Consider the following 13,538-nt stretch of genomic DNA (forward strand, 5'->3'; position numbering starts at 1 on the left):
GCGGAGAGACTCCTAGCTCAAGGAATGAGCTCAGGGAAAGAATCACTGGAGAGAGAAAAGTGGGAGCAAGGGAGGGAAGGCTTGAAAATCTATTTCTCGGGACTTAGGGGGCATCGCAGCTGGGCCTGTAAGGATGGGGAGCGAACAGGGAAGAGGGCCTCGGAACCTGGCCGGTAACTTTAACCCCCTCCCCATAAATCTCAGATAACCCTGGCTCTGAAAACGGATGAGAGCGGGGACGTGGGGCGGGGGCATAAGATCGAGCTCTCTGATGGGGTGAGGGAGAGCCAGCTGGGGCTGCGATGGGGTTGGGGACCGTTCTTGCAGCATTCATCCGGGGGAAAGAGACCCTCAGAACATCACCAGTGGGGAGGGGGCCAAGAGGTGGCTTTAACCCATCCCCCAAATAAACATCCAAGATAAATCACACGAAGTGTCAATACAAGTACTGTAGCGCACACTCCTTGCAGTCAGGTCGCCACTTCCAAGTTCCCGCTCCTCCACTACAGAGCCCTCAAGCCCTAGAATATCCTGTGAGAGACCATGTGGAACCCTGGGGGCTCTGGGGGCCGTCTTTTCTGAGGCCCAGCTCCCGCCCAGGCAGGAGTGCAAGGAAGCTTTCGCGCACGGCGTTCCTGGGCTGCGCGCCCCTCACCTCTAGGCAGGGGGCGCCTTGGTCCAGGAGAAACAACAGGCCCAGGGGCGGACCCCGCTGGGCGCGCTCCTCCTACGCCAGTGTCAGGTTTACGGAACCGAGAGCTCCCCTGCCGGACGCGCGGTGGCCAGACGGCCACAAGGATTCCATTCGCCTGACCCGGCCCGGCTTGACCCTGCCCGGGCGCGCCATGTTCGCGCGTGGGTCCCGGAGGCGCCGCTCCGGGCGCGCGGTGAGCGAGACTCAGGGCAGCGGTGGGGGTCGGGGTAAACTGAGGCCCGAGAGGGAGCAGGGGATAGGGATAGCGAGGAGGCGCTCCCAGAGGATCTGGGAATCCCCATCCTCAGCGTTCCCAAACCGTAGGGCCTGGGGCTGCTGGAAGCATGTGGATGAAGGAACTTGGAGATCTGGTGGCCCTTGCTCCCTAATCACCTTTCCGCACACCTTTTATCAGCACCCCGGGGACCTGGTGCACTCCCCTCTCGGGTGAATTATGGGAGGGGATTCTGAGGGCCAAAAGATTGGGTCCTGGAGTCCTAGATTGAGCAGGGGCCTCCTGAGCTTATGAGAAAAGGGACCTCCCCCTGTACCTTGGCGGAAGGTGAACTGAGGAGTGAGGGCCTACACTCCTGGGGTGCCCTAATACTGAGAGTCGAGTGGTTGGGATTTGTGAGGAGAGGGCTTCCAGGCTTCCACTTGAGCCAGGAAGCTTTTGACTTCCTAGATGGGAGGGTCTCTCTCTTCCTTTGGAGGGGCTGTCTGGGTGGGGTCTGCGTTTGGTGGTCCAGAAGAGTGAATAGCCCTAGGATATGAGGGGTAAGGGCCAAGGCTTCTTGGGACGTGGGTTTCTGAATGGCTCAAGGGCCTCCTGAGATCCTGGAGGAGGGTCTCAGTTCCTTTGGTATGAAAAGGTGAAGCGCGGGTTTGGGGGATGGGCTCTTGAGCTTCTGAAGAGGAGCAGGGCTCACGTGGGGATCCCAAGTAAGGATGGGGTCTCAGATTCCTACCCTGTGGAACTGGAGTGCTGCTGGCTTCCTGAGTGGAGAAGGGGCCGAGATGAGGCCTGAGAGGAGACACCCAGATTAGGGGCTCTGCTCTGGTGAGGAGAGTACTCTGAGTTCAGGGGGAGGTGTTTTGAGGCCTGGAGGAGTCAGAGGCTGGTGGGAAGTGTCGAGGTTGGGTTAGGGGAGTACGATGCTGGCCCGGGGAGGGGAATTCCCTGAAAGGGGCGGCATATAGGGAGGTGGCCTCAGCTCCCCAGCCTCTACCTCGGTTGTGTCCCCCTCCCCCGCACTCTGGGCTCTGCCGCAGCCTGCCCGGCGTTGCCCTGGTGGGACAGGCCCCAGCGTGTGTTTGCCGGTCTCGGAGTGGAGAGGCGGGCGTTGACTTCTCTTTCCCTCCCCGCCCACGCGCACCTCGCCGGGTCCCGCGTCTGCCCCCGCCCACTACAGCCTCAAGAGGCAGAGGACCCAGACCGCGGCCAGCCCTGCAACTCCTGCAGGGAGCAGTGCCCCGGCTTCCTGCTGCATGGCTGGAGGTAGGTGACCATCCCAGAACCTTGTCTTCGTCAGGGTTCTGCCCTTATGGGAACCTGCCCTTAGGGGAACCCCCCCCGACTTAGGCCACGCCCCTAGGCTTGAGCCAGGTCTTAGAGAAAGCTCAGGTCCAGAGCCCCTCCCCTGACTCATTCTCAATTGTCCAGTTCCCAGGAGAGCTCCGCCTACTACACAGCCCCGCCCCCAGAAGTGTCCTCCAAGTTTCTGAGTCCCATCTCTAGGGAGATCCTCCGTCCCGGGCTCTAAGCACCGCCCACTGACCTCCAGCCCCCTTCTGGGGCTCAAAACTCCTCTCCCAGACCCAGGTCCTATCCTCCTAGTGGAGCCCTGTACCCAAAACGTCCCATAAAATACAACAGACAGAGCCCTACTCACTCAGGCTCAGAGCCCGACCCACTCACAAGTTCAGAGCCTCAGCACAAGCTAGAGCCCGCCCCTAGGGAAAGTTCCCCCACCACGTCCAAAGTCATGAGGGGAAACCCCTAGATTTATAACTCCAATCTCAGACTCAGAGCCCCACCCCTACTCAGGCCCATTGCCGCGAGAGTGTGACCCAAGTCCGAGTGCTGAAAGTCAGAGGGTGGCCTTGAGACCTCCCACAGCCCCACCACCCCTTCACATCCTCGGCCCAGGCCCCGCAGCCCCACTCCCAGCTCACAGCCCTGCCCCCAGCTGGCCGCTCTGCCCCTCACAGCCCCCCCCCGCCCCCCCCAACTCCCCACAGTAGTCTGGCTCACAGCCCCACCTCTGCTCAGCACCGCCCCCAGGCCCCTGTCTGGCTCGGAGTCTTTTGCTGGTGATAATCTGAATGTTTCTGGCCCTCAGTTGGACTTCCTTGGGCTGCCAAGGGGTCAAGTGGGCCATCCCTTAGGAACTGACCCCCCATCCTTGTCCCCTCAGAAAGATCTGCCAACACTGCAAATGCCCACGGGAGGAGCACGCCGTGCACACAGTGCCTGTGGACCTGGAACGCATCATGTGTCGGCTAATCTCAGACTTCCAGCGCCACTCCATCTCTGACGACGACTCTGGCTGTGCCTCAGAGGAGTATGCCTGGGTGCCCCCTGGTCTCAAGCCCGAGCAGGTGACCAAACGCCACCACCCACTCTTGCTCACCAATGGGCACACACACATGCACACTCAAGTGGGAACCTATTTCCAGGGAAACTCTAGGGTGCGTGGTCAGACTGTGCATGTCCTTCTGACCCCTCTGTGGCCTAGCAGGGAACCCTGATTGATCGCTGGGCCAGTTCCTCAGGACCTGTTCACCCCTCTCCTGTCCTCCCCCTACCTGAGGTCTTATCCCAGCACTTCATTCACTACATTTCCATTGATTGATTCATTCAACAAACAGTCACTGAGCACTTACTGCATGTCAGACAATGTTCTAGGCACTGAGAACACAGCAATGAATAAAACACACAAAAAATACATCTGCCCACATGGAGGTTGTATTCCCAAAGGGAGCAAGAGCCAATAAGCAAACCTGTAAATATATGTCAGATGGTGTAAGGGCTATGGAACAAGTAGAGCAGGGAAGTGGAAGACAGGGAGGGGGAGAGAGAGATGTTAGAATTGTAAATAGGGTGCCCAGGTCAACTTCTGTGAGAGTATGATGTTTGAGCTTCTTGAAGGAGGTGAGGATACGAGCCGTGCAGATATCTGAGGTTAGAGCGATCCAGGCAAGGGAAACAGCTAATGCAAAGGCCTTGAGGCAGGAGTGTGCTTGGCATGTATGAGAGGAAAGCGAGACCAGTGTATCTGGAGCACAGTGAGCAATGGGGCGAGTGGTTGGAGGTGAGGTCAGAGATGGTGGAGGCCACGGACAGAACTTTGACTTCCACTCTGAATGAGGGAGAGGACACAAGAGGCTTGTGAGCAGAGAAGGGATGTGATTTGTCTTAGGATTTAACAAAATCCCTCTGGCTGCTGAGTGTAGAATGGACTGTAAGAGTAAGGGTGGAAGCAGGGGATCAGTGAAGGGGAGGCTACTGCAATGGTCCAAGTGACTGATGATGGCACTGGCAGTGGAAGTAGTGAGTGGTGCTCAGATTCTAGTTATATTTTGAAAGTAGAGCTGAGAGGATTTGCTTGTGGGTATGACAGAGGAATCAAAGATGACCCCAAGGATGGATGGATTGACTGATATGGGGCAGGCCAAGGCAGGAGCAAGTTTGAGGGCTAAGAGCATAAGTTTGGTTTTGGCTATCTGGAGTTTGAGATGCCTGTTGGACATTTGAGTGGTCACGTTGTCTGGAACTCAAGTGAGAGGTCACAGGGCTGGAGGTATGCATTTGTGAGGCATTAGCCATGAGATGGTATTTATAGCCATGAGGGTGGATTCAATTCCCAAGGGACTGAAGGTAGACAGAGGCAAGAGGACCAAGGACTGAGCCTGAGGACCCTCCCACATGTAGGGGTTGGCCAGTTGAGGAGGAACCAAAACAGGGACAGAGAAGGAGCAGCCAATAAGGTAGGAGGAAACAAACCCAGGGCTGTGTGGTGTTCTGGAAGCTAAGGGAACAGAGTGTTTCCAGGAAGAGGGAGTGATCACCTGTGTCCAGGGCTACTGATGGGTCAAGTTGGATGAAGACTGAGACCTGAACAATGAGTTCAGCGATGTGGATATCATCAATGACTATGACAGGAATAGCTTTGGAGGAGAGGCAGGGACAGAGGGGGCGGGGAAGCCTGACTGGAGTGGGGTCTAGAGAGAATGGGAGGAGAGGAAGTGGAGACAGCAAATGCACACAACTCCTTCAAGGAATTTTGCTATAAAGGGGAAAGAAAAGTGGAACAGCAAATGGAGGGGAAAGTGGGGTCACAATATGAGGGAACTCTCAGTATGCTTAGGAAGTGGCAGAAATGATCTGGCCTGTAGGGAGGAGGGGGTCAATAGAAGTTCCCTCACGATGACTTTAATTTTCTCAGAAAAGTAGGGACCCACCATCCCACTGCATCACCCCTAGTCTCAATTGTTTTCTCCCATCCCCCATGTCCTCCCAGGTATACCAATTTTTCAGCTGCCTTCCAGAGGACAAGGTCCCCTATGTCAACAGTCCTGGGGAGAAATACAGGATCAAGCAGCTGCTGCACCAGCTGCCCCCACATGACAGTGAGGTGAGGAGACAGAAGACAGGAAGGGCATGCCAGGTAGGGGACACAGGCTGGACAAATGCTGGGCAACTGGAAAGAAGTGGGCAGGGTCAGAGGAGGAAAGGTGAGCTAATCTGAGGTGACAGGTCTGGACAGGCAGGGGCAATCAGGGGACATTCCTTGGCAAAACCACAGCTGTGCCTTGGGAGAAGAGGTAAGGGGTGGGTATTTCAGGCAGGAAGCACCATCTATATAAAGGCCTAGAAGTAAATTTTTTGAGCATGGATGAAATTTGGAAGAAGGCTGGGGGCAGGCATCAGGGGAGGAGCCTGGAAGATCCCCACTACTCCAGGAACAGTACTGCACAGCACTGGAAGAGGAAGAGAAGAGAGAGCTCAGAGCCTTCAGCCAGCAGCGGAAGCGGGAGAATCTGGGGCGTGGCACCGTGCGCATCTTCCCCGTGACCATCACTGGGGCCATCTGTGAGGAGGTGAGCCATGGAGGACCTCAGTGAGTAATGGTGCCTTTGCTCCAAGCCCTGGGGTACAGGGCCCATCTGCCAGGCCCTGGAAAGAGTTTTCTCCCCTCCATGCAGTGTACATGGGGCGTGGGCTATCTCTTTGGTCCTCTTATGATTGATTGAGACTTGTCTTTAAGAACCAACCCACAGTGGCAATGCCTGTCTCTAGAGCTGGGTGATGGGTGGGATTTGTCTCTAAGGCCCCCCTGGTGGGTGGAGCCTAACCTTAGATCTTACTGTTAGGTGAGATCTGTTGCTAAGATCCCCCAACTGGGCCTGGCCTGTCTCTATGGTTTCCCCAACCCACTAAAGGGGAGACTTGCCTTTAAGGCCAGCCACGAGAAATAGGGCCTGTCTCTGGGGTTTCCCCCCAGAGCAGCATCCTTTTCTAAGGCTCCTGCTCCCACCTCTACCCCTGGCCATGTAGCCAGGGCCTATCTCAAAGTTACCCCCTGGATGGGGCCGGTGACAAAGGCCACGGGGAAGGCCCATGTGTGACATACCTTGGCTGACCCCCATGCATCCTACCATCTTGGTGATGGTGACAGCGTCCACCTGTCATTTGGCAGTGCGGGAAGCAGATTGGAGGTGGGGACATTGCCGTGTTTGCCAGCCGTGCAGGCCTGGGTGCCTGCTGGCACCCACAGTGCTTTGTGTGCTCCACGTGCCGGGAGCTGCTGGTGGACCTCATCTACTTCTACCATGCTGGCAAGGTCTACTGTGGTCGCCACCATGCTGAATGCCTGCGCCCGCGCTGCCAAGCCTGTGACGAGGTTCGTGTCTCTCTGCCCAGGGGTGTGAACGGAGGGTGGGCAGGGGCAGGCCCTTCTGATGGCCATGGATGGCCTTTGCCCCCCAGATCATCTTCTCCCCTGAGTGCACAGAGGCCGAGGGCCGGCACTGGCACATGGGTCACTTCTGCTGCTTTGAGTGTGAAGCATCACTGGGAGGGCAGCGCTATGTCATGCGTCAGAGCCGCCCCCACTGCTGCGCCTGCTACGAGGCTCGCCACGCGGAGTATTGTGATGGCTGTGGGGAGCACATTGGTGGGTGAACATGGGACTGGATGGGGGATGGATGGACAGCTGGGTTACAGCCCCACCCCCAGGATTCTTCCTGGGGGCATCTTCCAGGCCCCATCTCCCGTTATACCCCATACTTTAGCTCCAGCACTGTAGCTCTATACCCTTCCCTGCAATTCCATTACCAATGTCCCCCATCATGCCAGACTTTCTAAACCCCACCTACACTAGGTACCACTACACATCTAGGTCCACCTCCAGAGTGCCCTCTAATTCCTAGCCCTGCCCCCCACCAGAGCTACCCTCCTACCCTCTCAGCCTGGCCCCTACTCCAAGCTATGCCCTATTCTCTAAGACTCTCCTCCATCAGCCTAGGTAAACCCTACCTTCTAAGCCAGACCCTACTCTCTAAGACCCACTCCTTTGCCACCAAGGCCATGCCCTACCTTCTATGTCCTGCCGCCACCACCCAGGCCTCTTCTTCAGGTCCACCTTCACTCTCCTTCCACCTGAAGCCACCTTTTAATGTCTAAGCCTGACCCACATCTTGGAGTCCAATGTCTACCTCTACCCTGGGAAAGAAAGGGAGGCAGAGGAGACATTTATCAGCCAGTTTCCAGGAGAGAAGGATGAGGAAGGGCCCCAATCTGGAGATGCTGGGGGAGAGGGCATCTCCAGGTACCCTGCCTCAGATTCCCTGCCTCTTCCCAAGAAGGGCCCCTATTCAGGAGGGTTGGGAATATGCCTGTGGGCTCTGCCTCAGTTTCCCCCCTCGTGTCCATCCCCGCAGGCCTGGACCAGGGCCAGATGGCTTATGAGGGCCAGCACTGGCACGCCTCAGACCGCTGCTTCTGCTGTAGTCGCTGTGGGCGAGCCCTCCTGGGCCGCCCCTTCCTGCCACGCCGTGGCCTAATCTTCTGCTCCCGAGCCTGCAGCCTGGGGTCCAAGCCCACGGCTCCAGGGCCCGGCCGCCGCAGCTGGAGTGCAGGCACGGTCTCCACACCTCTCACAGCCTCTACAGCCTCTTTCTCTGTTGTGGAGGGGGCGTCTGAGACCTCCACCAAAGGCACCAGCACCGAGCCAGCGCCTGGTGAGCCAACCTTCCAGCCAAGGCCAGCCACTCCGGTGCCCCCGCCTCAACCCTGTCCCCGCCCCTTGATTCGCCCAGGCCCTTCACCTATGTCATCCCTGGCCCCGCCCCCATCACAGCCCTGGCTCCGTCCCCAAACCATTCCAGGCCTAGTCTCCATCCCCAACTACACCCCAGCGTGAACCCTGGTTCCACTCCACTTCTGTACAGGGCCCTTCCCCTACCTCAACTTGTCCCAGCTTGAGCCCAAGTTCCTCCTTTCCTCCAAATCCTCTACCCCTCACCCTCCGCCCCCCAGGCCCTGCCCCCATTCTATCCCAGACCCTGTCTGCTCCAGCCTATGCCACTCCCCTTTCACCAGAAGCCACGCCCCCACCTGACCACACCCCATACACCAATCCATCTGATCCTGTTCCTCCTGCTTCCAATCTCCTTCCCTCCACCCAGAACCTGCCCCAGGCCTCACATTTCCCTGACTCCCCACCTCGCTGCCCCCCCATGCCTGCGTCCACTTTCCCAGTCCTGATGGGGGAGAGAGAAGGCCCTTTCCAAAGGCCTCCCCTGAGCTGGGGTAGGGGTGGGGCGAGAGATACAGGGAGTCGCTCCATCTCTCTCTTTCCAGCTGCAGGCCCCGAGGAGCCTGCCCGCTTTCTGAGAGGGGCCCCTCACCGCCACTCCATGCCCGAGCTGGGCCTCCGCAATGTCCCTGAACCACCCTCAGGGCCTCCCAGCCAGCCGGACCCGTGCCCAGAAGATGGTGCCTTTGGTAGCCAGAGCACCGCACGCGTCAGCTTCCGCGACCCTTTGGTGTCTGAGGGAGGCCCGCGGCGGTCCCTCAGTGTGCCCCCGGCCCAGCGCCGCAGGCCACGCAGCCCCCCGCCCAGGGGCCCCACACATCGCCGCCACCGCCACCATCACCGCCGCCACTCTAGCAGACGTCACCACCATCAGTGTGACTTGGGATCAGCGTCGGACTCAGGATCTTGCTCCAGCTCGCCCTCCAGTCCCAGTTCCGAATCCTCAGAGGACGACGGCTTCTTTCTAGGGGAACGCATCCCACTTCCCCCGCACCTGTGCAGGCCAGTGCCTGCTCAGGACACTGCAGCTGAGACCGCCAATTCCCCATCTCCACAGCTCCCCGGGAACTCTCGCCCAGGGATGCCTCGCCGGGCAAGAGACAAGAGCTGCGTCGTGGCTTGAAGGAGTGACAGTTCTGGAGGGCTGCATGATGACCACGGCCCCCCCCCCCCCGACTTAAGTCATAAATCCCCTGCCTTCCTCCCTCCTTCCTCTGTTTGTATTACTGAAGTAATTTAATATTTGTTTGAAAACAGGCATGGCTTCTTTACCTCCTTGCTCCAGCTGCTCCAGCTCCCCCCAGTTTTCCCCCTCCTGATGCTTGAGATGTATCTACATTTGATCAAAGGATTAATTTATTCACTATCATATGTTCTAATAATCTGCTTATTATTTATTTATCCCTCCACAGAACCCCTCTCCTCCCACACATACATGCACACTGAGAAGGTTATTAGGAGAGGGTTACAACCTGGGGCCTGGAGTCTGAAATCTGAGGCACCCTCTTCCGTCATTTTGTGGCTTAGGTGGGGGCACTGTCCAGGCAGAACTGGTGTCTCCGTTTGGATACTGCAGAAGGAAGGGGAACCTAGGCACACCCATAAAGGTGGCCATACCCAGAGGAGTTGATTGGCAGCCTGGAAGACAAATTCTCTCGATAAAGGCACTTTTACCTCAGTAGGGGGCTGGGAGTTGACTGGGAGTGTTGTAGTAGGGGCGGGGAGGAGTTATTTCGATGGAGGTGTTATTTGCAGGTTGCTGAGAGAAATGAAGGGAGTTCACCTACACCGGGCCATCTGCAGGGTCTGCAAGAGGAAAAGAGAGAATGCATTGGCTGGATCCATATGTCCATTTTGCAGATAAGAATACCGAAGCTTATGGTACTTATTGGCACTAAAGCCTTAAGTATCAGTAAGAGACAGAGTTGGCATTCATGCCCCTTGGGAGACCCATTTTCTTTTCACCCCCTTAGCAACACCCCCCCCCAACACACCCACACACTTACCAGTAGGGGCTGCTGTATGTCTTTGCTGCCGCAAGGGGAAGGTAATGTAGGCATCATAGCCAAAGAGGCATGCAGCGATTAGGCCCAGCACCTGCGGATGGGGATGGGAGTGAGGTGGGAGTGGATTAGGCTGGTCAGCCTACTCAGCCTCCTACTTCCTTGTATCCACCACCTCCAGTGACTACCCCATGCAGGGATGGTAGCAAAAGCCCCAGGTTGGCAAACCAGAGAGCCCCAGGGAAAGGCCAGAGACTGGACTCTACCCCACCCTCCCTCTTCCTAGTACCTTTCAACACAGTGCAGCCACACAGTGGCCCCACATATAGGGGACGCCATTCATACTGTACATTGAGAGAAAGCTCTAGCAGATGGTATAGTCTAGTGTATCGACAAGGGGGCCACTTCTCTGTGCTTCCCACAAAAGTCCCTGTGTCGGACAAGGGGTGACCCTTAACAGCAAATGATTTGGGGAGGAAAACCAGGGTCTGGGTCAGACTTTCTTGCAGGCCCTGAGGACGAGTGTGACCTACTGTGGGTCACACACTTTCTGGCAGAAGCAGAGGCAGAAATGACCCCAGGATCCTCAAACCCCTCTCTCTGTGCTTTGGAGCTGACTCCACAGCCTTTACCCCTGCAACGATTTTGGAGTGGTTTCCTCTCTCAACAAGCACAACAATGGAGGTGATCAGGTAGAGGATGACCGCTACAAGGGTTCGGAAGAAATCCTGTGAGGTGTAGGGAGAAAAGGGAAGTCAGTGTCCAGAATTCCCCCCACAATCCCAACTTCCCGAGCCCTTCCCTAGCCTTGCCATTGTGGCCCCTTTCTCACACTCCAAGGCCAGTTGATGATCTGTATCTTGGTGTGCAGGTCACACATGTAGACAACAAAGAAGATAGCAGCAAAGATCATCTCTATGACCGACAAGAAGGAGTATCCTGATGTCGAGGCACCGAAGCAGATCAGAATCACCAGGCACAATATCTAGAAGGATATGTGAAAGGGGGCCTCGATCAACTCCCAGGGCTGAGGGGACTGGTTTAAATTGGGGGTCTCAAACTCAGATGCATACCAGGAATGGGAAAATGACAAATAATAATAGCTAAACACTTATTGTGTGCACACTGTGTTGCAAGTGTTATTCTAAGAGCTGTACAAGTATTAATTCACTCAATCATCACATCAACCTAATGAGCCGGGTACTATCAGTATCTTTATTTTATAGATGAGAAAAGTGAGGCACAGAGACATGAAGTGACTTATCTAGGATCACCCAGCTAGCAAGGAGTAGATTTAGGTGCCTCAGTTTCCCCTGTTTTCCCTTCTAGGATGGCCTGCCGGGAGTGGTGCCTCCAGGTGTTGTTTGTGAGCACTCGCGGCGCCAGCTTCAGGGCTTTGACGGGGCGGGACGTGCTGTTCTCCCAGCAACCTCTTTGGGAAACGGTGAGAGCGATACCAGAGGGGCAGGGCTCCATTAAAGGCGCCGCACCCCTTTTACAAGTGACTCGAAGGAGGCGCCCACTTTGAGAGGGACGGGAAACCGAGGCTTCCAAATAGCTGAGGACCTCCCACCCCACCACAGAGAGGCGAGGAAGAACCGGGGGAGGGCTGGTCACCCTACCCCATGGGACTAGCGCGCGGGGGCCCCACCCCAACAGGTCCCGCCCCTGGGCGCTCTGCCAACCCTCCCGCCAGTGCCCAGGCCGCGCCACGCCCTGCCACGGGATGCACCCCAACACCCAGCCCCTGGGGACCCCTTCGATGAGTCCACCGATAAGTCTACAGGGTCTCTCTCTATGGGGCCCCCCATATGCCCCTAGGTGCCTCTTGCCTGACCCTGTGGGCCAGAAGCTCCCGACCACCTTCTCCAAACCTCACTGACTCGCCCTGCGTGCGCCCCTGGTTTCGGGCCTGCGCCACCAGCCCACGCACCCCTCGCTCCACTGCCAAGAGGCCCGGGCCACGAGCCTGCCTCCCCCGGAGCTGCCCCGCTCCGCGTATTCCAGCCACCTCACCCCGCCTTTGCCCACCCGCCAGTCCCGGGACGCTCACAATCTCAGCAAACAGGAGAATTCCCTTTCGGGTGCGTGAGAAGTTGGTGCAGGCGGCCCAGCAGCCGGGGGCCGAGAGGCGCTCGGAATCCGCCATGGCGTGGACCGGAGTCCCGAGAGGCGCGGAGGATCTGCTCGCTTGCTCGTGGGTTCGAGGACGGTGCACACCCAGCCGTCTTGCCCGCCGTCTGGCCGGGAAGGGGGCCCCGGGGCGAAGGAGGGAGTGATTCACCGCGCGGAGCAGAAGCGGGCGGGGCCGGAGCGGGCCGGGCCAGGTGGCCGCCGCCCCGGAAGCCCCCTTGCCCCTCCCGCAAAGGATTCTCCCCGCCCGGCGCACAGCCCCCAGGGCGTCCCATCTACGGGGGCGCCAGCCTCTGAGGCTTGGCAGTTCTGCGATCCATGTGTTGCACTGGACAGACCCTTCACGCTTTTAGAATACCAATGCGCCCAGGGCTGCCTCAACTCAGAACCATGGGGATTTGGCTTTGGAAGGGAATACCTCAGTTTCCTTAGGTGTAAAAACGGTCGAAGCCAGGGTTAAACTCAGGTATGTTTCCAGAATTCGGAATATTTTGGATTTTAGAAAGTTTTCTCAATACATATAAGGTGTATCATTTAACACTCAGCGGGGTCTGAGACTGCCCCGTTAAAAAACCAAACAAACAAACAAAAACACGTTAATATTTCCTCAAGGAATGGTGTGGACATTCACAGTAAGTGGGATAGGCCAGGACCAAAAATTTTTCCTGGTTAAGTCAGGTCAAGTTTTGTAACCAAATGGTGCCCAACTTGTGGGAAAACTGTTGGTTTCCAAAGCTTTTTGGAGTTCAGAATTGTGTATAAAAGATCGTGGACCGTGGAATAAACCTCTTAGCAGTGATGGAATGAGACCTCGCCAGTGCACAGGCTGAGAGAACAAAGCCTGTTGAGCATCAAACTTCTCGGTAAATGAAGGGTGGACGTTATTAATAGTGTCAGAGCTCAGGGTCTGTTTCTCTGTTCTGCAATTCTAGGGAGGTCCTGGCCCCAAGTGTTGGGCTTCCATTTCCTGGTTCTAAGTAGAGGGGCTGTCAGCCCAGTCTGAGATGAAGAATGGGGAAGGAGCACAGCTTTATTTATTGCTGTGAGCTTGGCAAGATGAGGGGAAGGCTACTGCGTGCCAGACTGGGTGAAAAGGCTGATGATATTGAAGAATGTGTTATCCTGAGCGAGTAATTTCTCCTGACTCAGCCTCAATTTCTGCGTCTGAGACAGGCACCTGGTCACGGAATCAGGATCTCCCCCAAGATGTGCTGAGGGGCACACTCTCTCCAGAGTGAGTATTGGTTTCATTCTCATCTCATCTGAGTAGAGGAGAGCCATGGCTGGAAGGCCAGGATGGTTCAACCCAAGGGCCTGCCTGCTTCCCCCCAACCCCTGAACCTGGGGTCCCACAAAACTAAGTAAGGGGCTCCCCTCTTTCAGCCC

General features: G+C 56.8%; 2 protein-coding genes across 2 annotated transcripts; one reads left to right on the top strand and one right to left on the bottom strand.

Moving 5' to 3' along the window:
* The first annotated feature begins 748 nt into the window (after positions 1–748).
* On the top strand, positions 749–9,398 carry PRICKLE3 (prickle planar cell polarity protein 3). Its single transcript, XM_059049958.2, has 9 exons — positions 749–887; positions 2,107–2,192; positions 3,112–3,295; positions 5,218–5,331; positions 5,660–5,797; positions 6,397–6,600; positions 6,687–6,873; positions 7,640–7,939; positions 8,562–9,398. Exons 1-9 carry the CDS (start codon positions 846–848, stop codon positions 9,137–9,139), a joined length of 1,833 nt encoding a protein of 610 aa, XP_058905941.1. The 5' UTR covers positions 749–845; the 3' UTR covers positions 9,140–9,398.
* Positions 9,386–12,373, bottom strand: PLP2 (proteolipid protein 2). Its single transcript, XM_059049964.2, has 5 exons — positions 12,073–12,373; positions 10,852–11,004; positions 10,652–10,747; positions 10,023–10,113; positions 9,386–9,822 (listed from the first exon to the last, which is right to left on the bottom strand). Exons 1-5 carry the CDS (start codon positions 12,166–12,168, stop codon positions 9,800–9,802), a joined length of 459 nt encoding a protein of 152 aa, XP_058905947.1. The 5' UTR covers positions 12,169–12,373; the 3' UTR covers positions 9,386–9,799.
* Between the last annotated feature and the right edge of the window lie 1,165 nt (positions 12,374–13,538).

Source organism: Kogia breviceps, chromosome X, assembly GCF_026419965.1.
Source record: "Kogia breviceps isolate mKogBre1 chromosome X, mKogBre1 haplotype 1, whole genome shotgun sequence".
In the NCBI taxonomy this organism is placed as follows: domain Eukaryota; kingdom Metazoa; phylum Chordata; class Mammalia; order Artiodactyla; family Physeteridae; genus Kogia; species Kogia breviceps.

Bases quoted from the DNA above. Each gene is read 5' to 3' on its own strand.
- PRICKLE3 (XM_059049958.2), top strand. From the start codon at position 846: ATGTTCGCGCGTGGGTCCCGGAGGCGCCGCTCCGGGCGCGCG. The intron at 5,798-6,396 runs GTGAGCCATGGA...GTCATTTGGCAG, and splicing joins CTGGGGCCATCTGTGAGGAG to TGCGGGAAGCAGATTGGAGG. The intron at 6,601-6,686 runs GTTCGTGTCTCT...TTTGCCCCCCAG, and splicing joins GCTGCCAAGCCTGTGACGAG to ATCATCTTCTCCCCTGAGTG.
- PLP2 (XM_059049964.2), bottom strand. From the start codon at position 12,168: ATGGCGGATTCCGAGCGCCTCTCGGCCCCCGGCTGCTGGGCCGCCTGC. The intron at 11,005-12,072 runs GTGAGCGTCCCG...ATATCCTTCTAG, and splicing joins TTCTCCTGTTTGCTGAGATT to ATATTGTGCCTGGTGATTCT. The intron at 10,748-10,851 runs GTGAGAAAGGGG...TACACCTCACAG, and splicing joins TCATCAACTGGCCTTGGAGT to GATTTCTTCCGAACCCTTGT.